The sequence below is a fragment of the Vidua macroura genome, chromosome 5 (genome assembly GCF_024509145.1).
Source record: "Vidua macroura isolate BioBank_ID:100142 chromosome 5, ASM2450914v1, whole genome shotgun sequence".
Classification (NCBI taxonomy): Eukaryota; Metazoa; Chordata; class Aves; order Passeriformes; family Viduidae; genus Vidua; species Vidua macroura.
In genome coordinates, this window is record NC_071575.1 from 28,206,208 (window position 1) to 28,220,366 (window position 14,159).

The 14,159-nt window shown below is 41.0% G+C and overlaps 1 protein-coding gene across 1 annotated transcript in view; it reads right to left on the bottom strand.

The window, feature by feature from the left end:
• Window positions 1–14,159, bottom strand: part of TMEM178B (transmembrane protein 178B) — a 206,150-nt gene that overhangs the window by 146,176 nt on the left and 45,815 nt on the right. The window contains exon 2 of the mRNA XM_053977885.1: window positions 2,242–2,355. Within this exon, the coding sequence (XP_053833860.1) occupies window positions 2,242–2,355 (114 nt within the window). The remainder of the gene's footprint in view (window positions 1–2,241; window positions 2,356–14,159) is intronic.

A 14,159-nucleotide genomic window follows, 5' to 3' on the forward strand; every position in this document is an offset into this window, starting at 1 on the left:
CCTGGGCCCTGATTCTTTTGCTGTTTGTCACAACACTTGCTGATATGAACAGGAAAATATTCAGAAGAAATTAATGGCCAGGTCAACCTGGAAATAGCAGATTGACCAGTGTTGAGATAAAGTACCTGTGTCCTGGATGAAACTAGTCCAGAGGCATAGAGAAGGATCAGCTGCTAAGGCAGAGGGCTAAAATCATGGGGACTTCCTGAAGAGACCTATCCTGCTTGGTCTACTGCAATGCAAAGGGAGAAAAATCCCTTCAACCAAACCACAGTTTGAGAGATTGGTATTGGCCTTGTCTTTTAAAACAGGTTACTGTTTCTAGACTGGAAATAGTCATATTCAATTCATTCTTAAATGCAGTGACCTCCAGAACCACCAGTGGGATTACGCCATATATCAAAGCACTCTGTTGCACCAACTGCTCAGGAGAAGAGAGTTTCAACAAAGTATTTCTCTACTCCTCTGTCTTCAGATAGGTAGATGCAGATGCCAGTTCTATCTACATCTCACTTCTGAAACTGGCAAGAAAATTTGGGTCAGAAATACGAGGCACACTCAGTATACCCTCTACATGGAAGAGACAAGCAGCCTTACCTGGAGAGTGCCTCAGACCATACCAGATACATAAATATGTGAGCAGTGTCTAGACTGCACCTTTGGAGACTGACAAATGCCCTACCAACACTCAACACCTGCTGATCCTTAGATGAGCAGGTGTATAACCCTTTATTTGAGCTATTGCTGAGATAAAGATTAATTTTAGAAAATAATTTTTGAACAGTGAGATTCCCAGCAGATGGTTGCTCATTGTTACTCACAACAGCAGCAAAACCACACATACACAAAGCATAAACCAAAGCTCCTTCCTACTGCCCTAAGAACTCTTGGGTGGTGAGTGCACTTTTTTTTTTGCCAATAGATGAGCATTGTTACATTTTACATCCACATGAAACTAACGCCAGCAGAGAAGACAGGTGGTAGGAGAAAACTTGAAGCAAACTGAACCTTCTGGTTTCAGGGACAAAATAACATAACAGTATTTTGCAAGACCAGCCTCTTACCAACTGTGAAGAGGAATAAGTTCAATTATTCCTTTTTTTCGTCATATCACAATAAAAATAGGTATTTCTCCACACTGACACATTAAAAAAAAACCCAACAGGCATTTAGCAAGACCCTCTAGAATGTTCTTAACTCTTTACGAGAGTGTACCAGGAAGGCCTACAGGCATCAATGAACCTCACCCATGCAGGAAATAAATTATAGCATTGCACCTCCTCCTCCTCTGAGCTTAGAAAGACCCTCTCAAAGCAAGAACCACATAAGGGAGGAGTGAAACATACTGAAAACCATGGGAACACCAAAGGTCTGGCACAGTTCTCAAACTGACAGAGTAGAAGCTCACTATCACCTTTCAAGGTTCTCATTCAGAACCAGTATTGCTTCAACCACTGCCAACTTCAAGGAGATTTAACTGCTTGCACCAAAACAGAGCCACTCAGGACATTCATTCATGAGTCCCCACAACTATGTAGTAACAAGAACAGTCGCAGTGGTATTCTTCCTTGTGAAATTCTACCTCTTGCATTTTATCAGTGAAAACCCTTTTCCATCTCCAAGATGAGAAAGAGACAAAATTTAAGGTCAGCCAGTACATCCCAAAGCAATCCCATCCCTGTCAGATCTTGTCACTTCAGCAAGCATTACAAGTTGGTGACCACTGGCTACAATTATCACTGAGGGCTAAGCTCCTGCATTGTGCCTTAAAGGGTGCAGCAATTCTCTTTCAAGATCTTCAAAGGAGAGTGATGCCACACTCACACAGGAGCTGCTGGCAGTGGGACATATTCTACAATAAATGCCAGCAATGAATTCTCCTGGAAGCAGGAAACTCAGCAGCAATGGCATGAGAATCTGCTCACGTACAGAGCATTCCACTGAATTAAAAAATAGGGCATTGATTTTGTTATTCATTTTTGTATTTAACACAGTATTAATCTCTGCATACAAATGCCTTTTCCCCACTGCCACATTCTCATGCCTCAGCAGAATTTCCAGTCAGCAGCAGAAACAGAGATGTAGGTCCTAAGAACAAATCGATCCGTCTGCTGCAAAGACAAACTGTATGTGAGATGAGGGCTCTGAGCAGGCTGTCACTCAAAGCCTCTGCTCTCATTTATCAGGAAGCACCTCCCGTCTGCACATGAGGAGAAGGTGAAGAAAGGTAACAACACTTACGCAAGGCGTGCCACTCATCCTGGCGGATTGTCTTGGTGATGTTGTACGTAAGGTTCTTGGGGATGGTGGCTGAGGAGTAGTGGTACTTGATGTATGAACACCGCTCAATTGCTCCTGGGAAAGGCAAAATGCAGAAAAGTGTGGTTAAATGAATGTAACATGTCCTGCCAGCTACAGGCCAGATGGGTTTGACAACCAAAAGCAAAGCCTAGGAGCAAAGCAATCCCTACCATCCCTGCCCACTGTGACAACCAGCACGTTCCCTGGTCCATTACACGTAAGCTCAGATCCAAACTTCTGATATGGGAAGTTTATCTTTCACACATTCCAGGGACCTTCCAGACTGGCCCTGGAGTAGCTGCCAGTGCCTGCTTTCACCATGAGATATCTGTATGGCAAATTACTCCTCCTTTCATGTCTTCCCTGAACTGTGAGCTAGCAGCTGCCATACAGTTAACTTATAGAAGCTATAAATTCATGTCTTAGCTTTCTGTGCAGTCATGGGCATGACTCAATGCCCATACTTCAGGAAATACACAAAGCAAATAACTTTGATCTTCCCTTAAATAAAAAGCAACACAGAAAAATTATACATATAGGTAGTGAACAATTTCCTAACCCTTTCCACCCCACAGCAGGGGGACACATGACCAGCAACACTGTCTCCTGAAGGTACCTAGACACTTTTACAGCAGGTTCAGAGACAGAATTCATTGGCATCCCTGAACAATGAGGCTCAGATGGCAGTATCAGTGGTTGAAATGGGTAATTTTTTTTCCCCCTCTGTATTTTCCTCAGGATTTCACCTATTTCCATGGAAAAAAGCACCATGTGCTGCTTCTGAAGTCTTCCGGTCACATCATTACATCTCCTTTTATAAACACTTTCCTTCCTGTACAATAATTGCCCCTCCAGCATCTGATCTCGTGACATCTCTCTGCATAGTTAGCATCCTTAGAAGAAAGTCTGGTGTAGTCTGATGCTTTCCATGAATTATAGCCTAGCCAAATTTCACATCTGATCAGGCACCTGTAACTGTATAACTGTTCTTGTATTGATGAAAGCCAGTCAGGTTTCCTACATTGCTTTTGCCAGCATTCTCAGCTAACACTGGCTTTATTAGACCTTCTCACTAAGCTGTCAGAGTCAAAGCCCATGGAAGTCATTTTCCCACTAACATTATGTTATTTTGGCTCAGACCTTTGATAACTAAATAGGTATCCTTAATGTTGTTGGCGATGCTGTTTGTTACTAGCTACCACTAGTCAGAGAAGCAGCTATGCTGGAAATGCTTTTATGTATTAAAAATACATTAAGATGAGCACTCAATAGAATAAATTAAATGAAGCAATGAATTATATAAATAATATAGACCATTATACACAAGGAGGCAGGTAGAGGACACTGCCAGCCTGAACTGAAAAGGCAGACCCATTAGCCTTATATTGACAGTTCCACAGGGCAAAAAAGGCTTTTAAACCACTACAAATACAGGTTTCTACTAAGGGTTGTAAGATACTACTTGGCATGAACTTAGATTATAGACCATGGATTCACAGCATGAAGAAAACCCACAAGTTATTAATTACATCAGAGTCTACCAGCATCTCCCAGAGTTAGTGCAGTATAAACATTTGAGGTCCTCATTGTTTGCTTCTTGCAAGTATTCTTCACATTCTGCCTTTGACAGCAATTAGATTAGACAAAGCCAAATATTATAGGGGAAAAAGGCAAAATATTTACATATGTATCCGCCTGCCCTGACAGCATGATGGGCTTCTGTGTGAGTCTGCACCATCTGGGCACCAAATGTACGCCCAGAATTAAAGTTTCAAACTAAGAATAGTATTTAAATAAAGAGACAGCTAGTGTGCAAAGAGCTTTAAAAAATCCCCAAATCACAACCTTGCCTTCTTATAGGTTTTCCTATCCCCTTTTGTTAGGTTGCTTTTAGAGATTAGAAGCATCAGCAAGAAAACAACAAATGCTTATTTGTCAGAAATTAATCTTTAAGTTATCAGATACCTGTCCAAACAAGAGATTTATATAGAATAGTAGAAACGGACACAGAGACAAGATAAAAAATAAAAGCTTACAGAAGGAAGGGAGAAAAACTCCTATTCTATTTGCAGCTTTTCTGGAACCAAAAAGGCTAATTTCTAGTAAGGTCCATCAGATTTCTAATTCTGCAAATACTTTTGGCGGTAACACAGCAAGTTGCTCAATATCACTTTTATTGCCAAAGTCTAAAGCAGAAAGATTATGGGCTGAATTTGGGTCATCACTTGACCATTTCCATAATTTTGGGCTCATGCTTACTTCCCCATGGCTCTAATGAGACTTAAGCACACAAAAATAGCTTTGGGACCAACTAGGGTGGGCAAATAGGGCATGGTACAGCACTGGGCACGGCAGTGCACAGGGCATGAAGCCCTGCCAGCTCCACCAAGGAGCAATGGTGTCCACTCAGCAGAAGGCAGTATCTTACTGAGAAACTCAAGATTTTTATGGCCCAAAACAACAATACTTGTAATTGCTTGGTATTTAAACATGAACCACTTGTTTAAACCCACTCTCACAAGTGTAGGAGAGTGACTATGCTGAGTCAATGCAACTACATCAGCCTATATCTAACTAGACGGGACAATCAGCTTTTGAACTTAAGAAAAACGCCTTCAATTGCTTGGACCTGGCAATAAAAATTAGAAGAAGGTGAGTTTATAGGCAGTGATGATTTCATACTTCTGATGTTTCCTTAGTTGTTCCACACAGAACAACTTGAACACATCTTGAACAATGTTCAAGATGCCCAAAGATCTAAGTCCTAGAGGTCCCTATGAGAGCAAAAGCATCAAGAATCAGAACTACTGCTCTGCTGGAAAGCCTTCTCAGAAAAATGCTACAAAATCCTTACCTTCAGAAGAATTACTAGCTATGCTCAATCCAGTCTTTGGGATAGGAAGCAAAGCAAGCTTTCCCTTCCATACTCTCAATAGGGTAACTGCAATTTATGGAGCATCTCCAGCCTTCAGCACAAACTTAGACCAAATGCAACTGCAGCTTTGCTCTGCAGTCTGCTCCCATAACTGGGAACGGTATTTATAGAGCAAAGGAGTGAGTGGGGTTTTTTTTTAGCTATGAGCTGCCATAGCAAGAGTTATAGCTGGCCACAAGAAACAAAAGCCACCACAAAGCTGCTCCAGGGACAGATGCAGTATAGCCTATATGTCTCTGACCAGAGGGAAATGCTTGCTGAAAATCCTAAAGAAAAGTAGCTGACATCTTCCAATAGAGTGCTAAGAAAAGGATCAGCAGAAGGATGCAACTAGAACCACGCAGAGCAAACCTCTGCCATACCTTCATCACAAGCACAGATGTTCAGGGGATTCAGTAGCTGTTAACTGTGGCTGGCCACGCCCTGTTCCTGCAAAGGTCAGATGACAAACAAATTGGAGATAAGGAAACTAGAGATAGCTTCATCCTGAGCAGCTAAGTATTCACAGCAAACACGCACCTCCTCTTACTGACTCACTTAGCTGCTCAGTTTCCTTCCCATATCTGTTGATCATTGCTCCATACTATCACCTTAGCACGTAACACTTCCTCTTCTCTCCTTTACAAGAAAAGCTTTTAACCTGGGCCACAAGAGAAATACTACCTGAAAACCCTGGGTTTTTTTCTGTTCAATTTTCAGAACTTTACCAACTAAAATCCAGATGTTAGTTCAGCTGCCACTGCATTACTGGAGCTGTAAACACCATCTCAGTAGAGGCCTTAAACTGTTTGGTAATGCAGGGAATGACTGAACTATTATCCCACTCTAAACAGAAGAGGGTTGAGATCAATTAAGGTCATAGTTCTGATGTCCAGACTGTATTTGTCTGGTAAGTAAACACACAACTTTTTCAGAACTTTTGGACCAGTATTTCTTGATCACCATCTTGCCCCCACCACTCCCTTAAATATAATATTTAAACTCTTTCAAACTGCTCCAAGCCACAGTTTTTACCATGGCTAATTTTAAAAATAGAATGGAAATTCAAAATGCCACCAAGGTATTGGTTATTTCTGTTGTAAATTCTGGATCTTGAAAGCAGCTAGAGGCATTTGGCCTGGTCAGTTTGACTTCTGCAAAAGTGGTTGCCAAGTTTCATGAATTTACAGTGTCAATGTGATTGTATGGTTTAGTATTCTGCATAATACAGACCAATCCATCTGAGAGCTGGTAACAGAAAGTAGTCCTTGACATGGTCTTTCATCAAACTCGTAACCTGTGAGAGCAGTTGGGTGACAGTAATATCACTTCATGTCCAGCCTAAGATGGCAGAGTTACTTGCATGGGTTGAGTACTCCTCTTCTATCTTGAGGACTAGAATATTCCACACTTGCCCCCTGCCTCAGCTCTCAGGGTTGCAGATTGTGGAGCCATCCTTAAAGGTTCAACTACAGATTAACCAAATGCCTGTGAATAAGTTGCCTTCAGTAGCTAGAGGACTTGCAGATACACATAAAATTTTCTCTCACACTAAGATTCTTTGCATCAGTCCCTAGGTTAGAGCAATCAGGAAACTCAGATGCAGGGAGCCATTAGCTCACTCTCTCTGGATGAACTATGGTGTAGCCATTCCAGACTCCACAAGCTAGGACTGAGAGTCACCTTGCATTCTGTAACATGCAGAGATCTGAACCAGGGAGTATCCATTCTTCTCTTATAGTATGTCTATTGATTTCTAAGAAAGATCCAGCTGTAAAACTAGTATTTGTTCTACTACATTCCATATCAAAGCTTTTGATATTATGAGCTTCCCTGAAAAGACTGGTGTGGATATTCAAGCCTTTGCTACCCCCAGGCAGCTTTTCCTTCTTCTGTGTTGCAGATACCCCTGGATGAACTGTTTTGTAGTAAGCAATTCCACAAAATTCACCCTTTGTGCTAGTTCTAATTTTCACAAATCTGTTTGAGAATTACTACACAAACATTTCCTAGTAAAAGAAATCTTAGCCTCTGGCTTGCAAACTGCACTCACTACATATATTTGCTCTTCATTATGAGAGACTGCCTTCAGTATGAATGATTACCTTAATTCCATGGTTTGGTTACCGTTCCCTCATTGGGTGACTATCTCCATAGCAAACAAAGATGTAGATTAGCCATTTAACCTCTAATTGTTTCATATTATCTTCAGAAAATCTGTAGAGCAGAGGAAGTTCATAGTGGGTTGTTTTTCTTAGCATAACATTTCAGTAAGGTTTCCAGAGGCTACAATCATAGTTAGGACCAAGATTTGGTTACAAAAAGCAACTCTATGTGGCATATGTATCTACTATTGTCTTAAAAGTCTTCTCTCATCTAGAAAAGTTCATTGTTTATGTGAGCATTTTTGCATCTTTCAAACTAGCACTGGCAATTCAGGCTGGTGCCATTTCAGAATTATCACCCTCAGATGTATGTGCTGCCCTCAGTTACTTTAATCATTTCCTATGAGTCATCAAAACTCATCTGGAGGCACCTTAATATAGGCAAGACTTGCAGTTTGAGCATGAATTAACTGGTCAAATTAAAGCTTGGAGGAGGATAGAAGGAGAAATTAAGTTCTACTTTGACCAGCTGCTATGACATAACTGCAATCAGAGATTGCAATCAGATTGCAATCATGCAATCAGAGATGCTGACTAGTTAATGAACTCAGGATGACTTTTTTTAATGAAATCAGATACTTATTAGAAAATATTGCAACACCTTTAACAGGATTATTTTGTTACTTCTGGAGTAACACTAACCATGAAAGTACTGGTTACATATTTTTTCCAGATCTATAAATAGATTAATACCAAAAATGTAGGAACACTATTTTTCTGCATTAACTGCAGAATTATTTATGTTAAAAGGGATCTCTAGATGTCAACCAGCCCAACACCCTGCTCAAAAGAGGCACAACTTCAAAGTTAAAATCATATCCAAAGATAGCTCATGTTGCTCAGGGCCTTGTCCAATCAAGTTTTAAATACCTCCAAGAATGGAGGTGCATATCCTTGAGCACCTATTCCAACATCTGAACGCCCCTGTTACCTAATCAGAAATTCCCTTGGTGTCGCATTAATATTTTGAATAATACAATACCTCAGAGTAAAGGGCTAAAAATCTAGGAAGAATATTCAAGAATCATTGCCTTATTCAACATGTTTTGTTAATATTCATTAACTTATAAGCATAAATAGAAGTCAATGTTCTAATTAATGAAGCTCAACATAGATTTTCAGTTGCAGCATGGGCCAAACTATTAGAATATAAGACATTTCTTCCTAACTGGCTCTGGCATTATCCTGCACAGAGGTTCAGCTTGATCTGCCAGTAGGACCTGTTGCTACTTGTCCTAGATAAAGTGAAACAACTCCTGGTGCTCATTGCTGCTTGCTTTGAGCTGTCAAGGAATTGGGCTGATGCCTCCCTTCAGTTGATGAGGTGGAGTTTCTGTCTGTTGGGTTTAAGACTCATTGCCAGCCCCTAGTTGCCTCCCCTGCACGTGGATAGAGGTGCACAGTCAGGTTCTACTCACCTTCTGGATATCTGAGTAAAATCAAAGAGGGATCTGCTCCAATGCCCTTTCCAATTCACAGAGAGACCCAAGGGTCACGTATTGGGAGAGACAATGAATATGTCTATGGCAACATGTGACATGGATCAGGAGAGCATTTTTGGAAATTACCACCTGATCATGTCTAGTTACCATGCTTTGGTTCAGAACACCATGTGCTGTGAGATGATGCTCATTTGATTCTTCACAAATAAAGTTAAATCAGAAGATGTGCTGATGGAAATTCAACTAATGGTACAAGAGCAGAGCCATTTTGAAGTAACATCCTCTTCTTAAAAACATAAAATGAACATTAGGTCCTAAGCACAAATTGTTTCTTTTAAATTCAACCCTGCCATATTGCACAAGGGAAAAAAAAAAAAAAAAAAAAAAATTCAGGTCACCAGACAAAAGTTTTGTACAGCCACAAAACTTTATTCATCTCTGACTTATTCTGATGCCTTTAAAGAATAATTTAAAAACTGTGTTTCAATTGAAAGCCTGAAAAACATACTCTGAAAATTCTACAGCATTTGTCTAAATTTCATAGGTTTTTTTCAGCTGAAACCACCAGCAGCAATAGACTGTTTCACAAGGGGTTCTGTCCCCTTGCATGCTTTTTGCTTCAGAAAAAAAGTTTCCACATGAAACTTTTTAGAAAACAACAATTTTCTAACTGTACTTAAGAGTAACTATAAATGTACTTACAAGCACATTACACACCTATAGATTCCCTGTGGGGTAAAACGCAGAAAGTCTGCAGTGCAGCCTGTTAGGCTGCCAGTGGCAAATGGATATTCCAATATACAATCTTATTTAAACTTGCTTTTTACATGTAGATGCCTTTACTGATCACCAAAAAATGCAATGAACACAGAACTTCAGGAAAACATACTCCAAAGATTGCAGCATCCTCTGTTTTATCTGAAGGAAAAGCTTGCCTGTATTCACTGGGTAGAAAGCAACTGAAAGGATGAGATGTAAAATAAATATTTTGTCCACAAAATGGCACATACCCAGAAAATACATTAACAGAAAGAACAGCTTAAAGATTCTCACTAGGAAAGAGAGCAAACTTTTTTTTCAGAGTGAAAAGCAGAACCATGATGCTCTTTTTTCTTTCCATTTTTCTTCTACAGCTCATCTCACTTAACTTCCAAATAAAAACTCTCTCAGAGCCTTTAGCTTAGTCAAACTTGTTAGGCAATGCTCAGCTGGTAAAGCAGTCTTGTAAAAAACTTAGCATGGTGGATCTTTTCAACCATCCCCCCTTGCTGTACTATCCATACAGAAATGGGGTATTAGACAACAGTGTGTCATTTTCATTCTTACCAGGTCATCTGGGATGGAAACCTGCCAGCTCCCTTTCAGTACTGTCCCACTAGATCTCTAGAGATACAGCAAAAATCAGATACAGTGCACATATGAAAAGGAAGCCATCCCTGAAGACAATGGATCTCCAGACACACAACAGCTGTGTTGTGTATGGGCTTTATGTGACCAGATTTCACAGAGCAACTTCCACAGATTTCAAACAGTTACACCTACATTTCAATTTCTGTTTCCACACCAAAATGTCTAAATTTTCTTTTCAACCACTGTATGAGCAAAGACAGAGGTGCAGCAGATGTGTGCACACTGAGCGGACAGCAACATTTTCAGAGTAGAGAAAAAATAAAGTTCTTGAGCAGCTTTTGCCAGGCCTGTTCCTCACATGCTTTCTGGATAGCCCAGCAAATAGCAACTTGCTTAAAGCCACCAGCTGGCAGAAGATAAATATTCCACCCATGATAAGAAAAGAATCCAAGTATGAGACCAAAAGCTCAATTTGCATTGGAAAGTGATGAGCTCACACTTTCTCTCCAGGGACCAAAGAAAGGGGACTGGCAAGGAAGCAGGAGAAAGAAGAGGGTTATGAAACACTTTTTTACTTCAGCTATTAATAACAGTCTCCAAGCCACAGGGCACTTGAGAGGAGGAAGGCATCTCCTTGCTTCTATTAATCTTTTTGTCCACCTATTTGCTTTGGGCTGGCCACAGGGGAGTGGGAAGCAGAGCACAAATGAAAAGTTAAGAAGGTTAAAAGGACTGAAAAATATTTGCTCCCACATGTTTGGAGGCAGAAATTAAATGATCAATAAAAAGTCAGTGAGACAGCAATTGCCAGTAAAAATTCACTGATGACCCAATAGCTCATGGAACAAAGCAATATCTCAGCATTGCTGTCAAGCCAAAGAAAAAGCACAGCAAAGGCTACTCAATGGAGAGGTTTATTCTTTATCAATGTACACCCTATGATTCTCATAGTGAGATGCTCCCATGAAGCTTGGTGTTTCATGAACCAGCTTCAAAACCTATTTCAAATGGAAGTCTAAGACACAGGGGCCCATATTGCCAAGAAGAAAATAAGGGTGGATCCACTGATATTACTCATCGTGCTGAGTATTTGTGATCACATGCAGTGAAGTCTGAGGTGCCTATCTCTCTGCCTTGGAAAGCTCTTTTACGTGCTGCTTTGCAATGTAAACGTGGCTTTCTAGACACATTCAGTCTCCTTAAAGTGAGAGGAACAGAAGCTCTTCTCTGTATCCCCTGCTAGTTTACAGCAAGCACCACAAATAGCTGAGCTGGAGAAAGCACTTAGCTTTCTTGTAGCACTTCAACCTCATATTGAAACAGCAGAAATCACAACATGACAGAATCATTCAGATGCATGCATGCAACAGTGAGGAAATAAGGCTGAGACCTAACCCAGGCAAATCTCCCAGAAGAACCCACTTACAGGGGATGTTACACTTGCATACAGCAGTCTCTTAAAAAAAAAAACCCTAAACAAAAGGACTTACATGAGCTATGCAACATCTTTATGATATCATTTTCATGTAGGTTTTGTCTTGCAACTAGGTGTGGGGGTGGCAGGCAGAGTTTCACAACTTTACTAGAACACAATAAGTTGTGATGAAGATAAATGAGAAGGAAGAATGAAGTTTGTGGCAGGAGTCATATGGTAGGAATTTATAAAATTGTCGTGGTTTGACATGGAAGTGAATTTTTTCCAGGAAGTTGGGTCAAACCAATCAGTGGTCAGGTTTGGATATTGGCACCTGGAGTGACCACTGAAAGTATGGACACGCCTCTGAGAACACAGGGGGTTAAAAGCAAGAATTCCCAGGGGAACTGTCTCTTTGGTTCCGGTCGTCAGAGAGTGCAGACTCTCCCCTGCCCAGCTACGGGCTGGGTGGGGGAGGGGAAGCCACACAGCCTTGTCCAGGTAGGCCGAGGGGCTGAGGGTCTGGAACCGAGCCAGCTCCTGTGGACGGAAGGGTGGAGACGAGCGGAGATGCCTTTGTGCCCCCCCCCCCCACTAGAGGGAAAGAGACAGAGAGCCTGACGGCACCTGGAAATTTGCCGGCAGAGGAGAAGGAGAAGGGGGGGGATGGTGCCCAGCGTGGGAGGCGGCGGAACACCGGACCGAGATATCAGCCGTCCAAGGAGTCTGAATGTTTAACCCTTTCCAGGAAATGAGGGTTTTTTAAAAGTATTACTCCTTCTTGATTTGTAGTGGAAGAGAGATGGTCCGGGACCTGAGATGTTAGAAGAAATATTTAGGTGGGAAGAGATGATGAAGTAGCTTTTGGCTGGACTTTTCTTGTTAGCCATGGACTGAACTAAAATCTCCTGCAATGGAGACTGCATTTTAGGGGGATGCAGTGGTGACCCAGGGAGACCTGTTTCAGCTTCGAACAGCACAGGAATGGCGAGAAACGAAGAAAGCTGAAGAGGGAATGGTGATACCCTCTGTCTTTGGGAAGAAGATGAGTCCTGTTTTTGGACCCCTCGGCCCCAGGGGAAAATGGGGGGGACTGTAGTCCCAGGATGAGAAACTGAACTGTTGTATTTTTGGGTCCATGGCAAAGCATCCTTAAAGGAGCCCTATGAGCAGTCTGTCCATGCACGGTGGTGAGAGCACTGTGACATGGAAAGGAGAGTGTCACACTGGCAGATTTTTTTTCTGGGTGGTTGCCATGTGTGACAGGGAAACACAGGGGGGCAGCTGTGTTTCCTGGGGGGTCTGTAGTGCAAGAGGGACTTCTCTCTCCCTTGATAGTTTAAGTATAGATTACCTGAAGGGTGGTAATTTGATCAAGAATCCCGGGTGATGTTTCATGGCTGGGTGTTTTTGGAATTGGGAGGAGGAGGGGTGGTTTAAAAGGTCTTCATCCTGGATTTAGTTTATGTGTTTTCTGTATTAGTAGTAGTTTAATAAAGTTTTTTTCCTTTGTTATTAAGCTTGGGCCTGCTCTGCTCTGTTCCTGATAACATCTCACAGCATTTATTTAGAAAAGGTGCATTTTCATGGGGACACTGGCATTGCGCCAGTGTCCAACCATGACAAAAATTAAACTAAAGAGACAGTTTTTTCCCTTATAGTCAAAAAGCATTTTGCTTATAAGTTGAAATTAAGATACATTTTTCTAACTCATGTTTTATATAAAAGGTGATGTGGCTTGCCTTAAATTTGGGAAGTACACCCTTGCTAGCATAAATCCCATTTTGCACATTTTAAATTAAAGGTAACTAGGAGAAACCACAGTATTTGAAATTACCTCAGATAAAAATAGGTTAAAAAAAGATAAATTCTCAGACCCAAAAGCAGAAATACCATCAGACAGCTATCAAAGCCTATCAAAGAAATAAGTGAGGAAGAAATCCAACATCAGCTTTGCAACCAGGCTGGGCTTTTTCCCCCATGAGCAGACTACAGCATGGCTAGACCAGAAAGAAGACACCCTGCTATTCCCATAAACTGTTCTCTCTACATCCTGTGCTGATGAGACAGACTACCTCCATCCATCAAGGACTCTATTGAGACTTTAAAACTGGGCAAACAGAAGACTTTGGACATATTCACATTCTCTCTTTGGTAGAAAGATTCCATTTTTAAATATATCCTTATATTCTAGATTCTCCAAGATTCATTAATATTTTTTATGCTGTCCCTATTCTAGTTATTTTAAGAAAAAAATTAGGGTACTGTGATTGGAATAAAAACATTCTCAAGATACCATTTCATACATAAAGTATTTCTGAGACAAAGATCCCCTGCAGTTATTAAATCTAAGTGCAGAGTAAAGCTAACAGATGAGATCATCCCTAAGTGAGCAGAGTTTCTCCTGGCAAGTCCATAATATCTCTTGCCTCAAACTCTACCAACTGAATAACTATTTGGATCATATAGTCTGATGGACAAAAGCTACAAAAAACTACCTTGAAATAAACATTGAGAGTTTTTTTTCCTGGTGAGTAGAGACCATTAAATTATACAGGCAGTATGTATAATAT